Source organism: Oncorhynchus nerka, linkage group LG27 (genome assembly GCF_034236695.1).
Source record: "Oncorhynchus nerka isolate Pitt River linkage group LG27, Oner_Uvic_2.0, whole genome shotgun sequence".
NCBI classification, from domain to species: Eukaryota; Metazoa; Chordata; class Actinopteri; order Salmoniformes; family Salmonidae; genus Oncorhynchus; species Oncorhynchus nerka.
In genome coordinates this window covers 12822306-12825002 of record NC_088422.1, presented here as the reverse complement: position 1 = coordinate 12825002, position 2697 = coordinate 12822306, and the positions used below count along the sequence as shown (strand labels likewise).

The following is a 2697-nucleotide window of genomic DNA, read 5'->3' as shown; positions in this document are numbered from 1 at the left end:
AAGTAGGCAAGTCAGTTAAGAACAAATTTTTACTTTCAATGATGGCCTAGGAACAGTGAGTTAACTGCCTTGTTCAGGGGAAGAACGACAAATTTTTACCTTGTCAGCTCAGGGATTTGATCTTGCAAACCTTCTGGTTACAAGTCCAACGCTCTAACAACTAGGCTACCTGCCGCCCCTATTATTTTAACTTACAAAAAAATGTGCTTTTCTTTTAAAAACAAGGACATTTCTAAGTGACCTCAAACTTTTGAACGGTAGTGTATGTTATTGAAATAAAATGTGCTCCTCTGTGACATTATTCATTTGCCAATTATGTAAACTACCGTTTCAATACATTTGCATTTTAGATAGATGGGGAGCATTTTTACATGCTGTACTTAGTAGGGACACAGTCAAAGATAAGCATTGTCATTCAAGTCACTTGTGTGCCTGTGTGTGTGGGTACGTGTGTGTGTGTGCATGTGTGTTTGCAGTTAATTTTGTTTCCTGCAATACCTCAAATCAAACCTCTGAAATACAACACCGTAAATCAGGGTTGTCAAACTCATTCCACAGAGAGCCGAGTGTCTGCATGTTTTTGTTTTTTTCCTTTCAATTAAGCCCTAGACAACCAGGTGAGGGGATTATCCTTACTAATGAGTGACCTTAATTCATCAATCAGGTACAAGGGAGGAGTAAAAACCCGTGATAGATGAGTTTAACACGTGATGTAAGTGACAGAGTCCACCAGTTAACCTTTACTATTTAATAGCGGATGTGATAAATAATTTCCTTTATCTGGACAGCATAATATAATTACAGCAAAGTACTTACACTCTGCTACAAAACATGTTCATATTTCTTAGAATTACTTTGACAGGCTAATACAACTGTCACTCTGTGGCACCGTTATCTGGCCAATATCGCCCTCTAGTGTTGGAGGATCATTCACACAACTGCAGAGAATCAGGGTTGGATCTCAATTGTTATTTTTTTTATTCCTCATGTCCTCTCCTCGCATTGTTCCCCCCCCCCCCCCCTGACCTCTTCTAATGCGTTTAGAGAAGGATGCAAGGAATCAAGGAAACGTAATTAAGATTCAACCGTCAGATCATCATGGAATGTGAAGGACACGAATCATGCTCAGTGGATTCCTTTGAATAGAAACAACCATCTTTTAGTTTAGCCGTATATATACAGTGCCTAGTGAAATGTCCATCAATGACTCCCAACTAAATTTACTGAGCTTGAGCAATTTTGACAAAAACATTGGATATATGTTGCTCTAAGAGTTGGTAGAAGCTTCTTCAAAACGACTCACAGATGTAATGGCTGCCAAATGTGCTTCCACCAAGATTGAACTCTGGGGTTTGAAGATATATGCAATCGAGACATCATCTTTTTAAATCTTTTTTATTCATGTTTTATTAACTTGGAACATTTTCTATAATTTATCTTTCACTTTGAAAATGTTGAGTAGGTTGTGGAGATCAGTAATTTATTTCCTTTTGAGATTTAACACAGTGAAATCTGAAGACTGTGCAAGGGGTGTGCAGACTTTCACTAGCGGCTGTATATGGCTCTGAGTCTAAGCTACTTACTCCAACCTGAAGAAAATGTGATGCGGTCCACTCTGAATGTGATTTCCTGTTCCTGTATACACCTACAGACAAAACCAAAGATCTGTTCTCAATTAGTGTGTGTGTGCGTGTGTGTTCGTCCGTGTGTGGGTGTATGTCAGGATCCTGGAGCTGCAGCAGAACGGGGACATGGACATCCTGAAGCTGAAGTGGTGGCCCCGGGACAGCCCATGTGACCTGTACTCAGCGGTGCACACCAAACACCGCGGCAGCGCCCTGGACATCCACAGCTTCGCCGGCGTGTTCTGCGTGCTAGCGGCCGGAGTGGTGCTCTCCTGTGTCATTGCCATGGTGGAGACCTGGTGGACTAGGAGGAAGGGCTCACGAGTCCCCTCCAAGGAGGTGAGGAGCTGGGGGAGGCCGGGTGGTTGTGTTGTGTGGGCTCGGTCTGTAGGTCTGGGTAACACTTGACTTGAACCCTCTGTTTTACGGCTGTGGCTGTATGTCGTGTCTACTGTACATGGTGTCAGCGTCATGATGTCACAGATGTTTGTACATAGTCAGGAGAGCTGTCGTTTACCTTTTTAAACTGTCAGTCAAGTGGTCTGTCCCTTGCTGTGGTGTCCAAGTTATCCACGGCCGGCTGAAATGACGGCTAATAAACAAATGTCTCATTTGGTGTTTGATTAAAATGTCATACAAAGTGAAACTCTGGCACACTCCAGTGTTTTTTCCCTCTTTGCCACTGGAACTACATAAGGTGTGAGAACAAACCACTTCAATTTAACTGACATCTGTTGCTGGGACTGCACATGACATAGGACACGTCCCAAATGACACCCTATTCTCTATATAGTGCACTACTTATGACCAGGGCACATACGGTGTCCTGGTCAAAATTAGTGCACTATATAGGGAATAGGGTGTCATTTGGGCCGCAAACAAACTGTAGTATATGATGTGAGTGGGTTTGGGTGAAGTGTCACCGGTTTCAAGTGTATTTGTAAAATGAATAGGAAGCTATACTGAAATAGAAGGACTAGAATAGGTCAGGGCTAACAAACAGGCACGTTTTTTTCCCTCAAGGCCCTCAAATAATGATCATTCTGCTCAGAAATCCCGATTTCGACAGATC

At 42.6% G+C, this 2697-nt stretch overlaps 1 protein-coding gene across 1 annotated transcript in view; it reads left to right on the top strand.

Moving 5' to 3' along the window:
• The window catches only part of LOC115111156 (glutamate receptor ionotropic, delta-2-like), a 209404-nt gene extending 207017 nt beyond the window's left edge, over positions 1 to 2387 (top strand). Inside the window, exon 10 of the mRNA XM_065011130.1 lies at positions 1724 to 2387. Within this exon, the coding sequence (XP_064867202.1) occupies positions 1724 to 2033 (310 nt within the window). The 3' untranslated portion in view covers positions 2034 to 2387. The remainder of the gene's footprint in view (positions 1 to 1723) is intronic.
• The last annotated feature ends 310 nt before the right edge of the window (positions 2388 to 2697 follow it).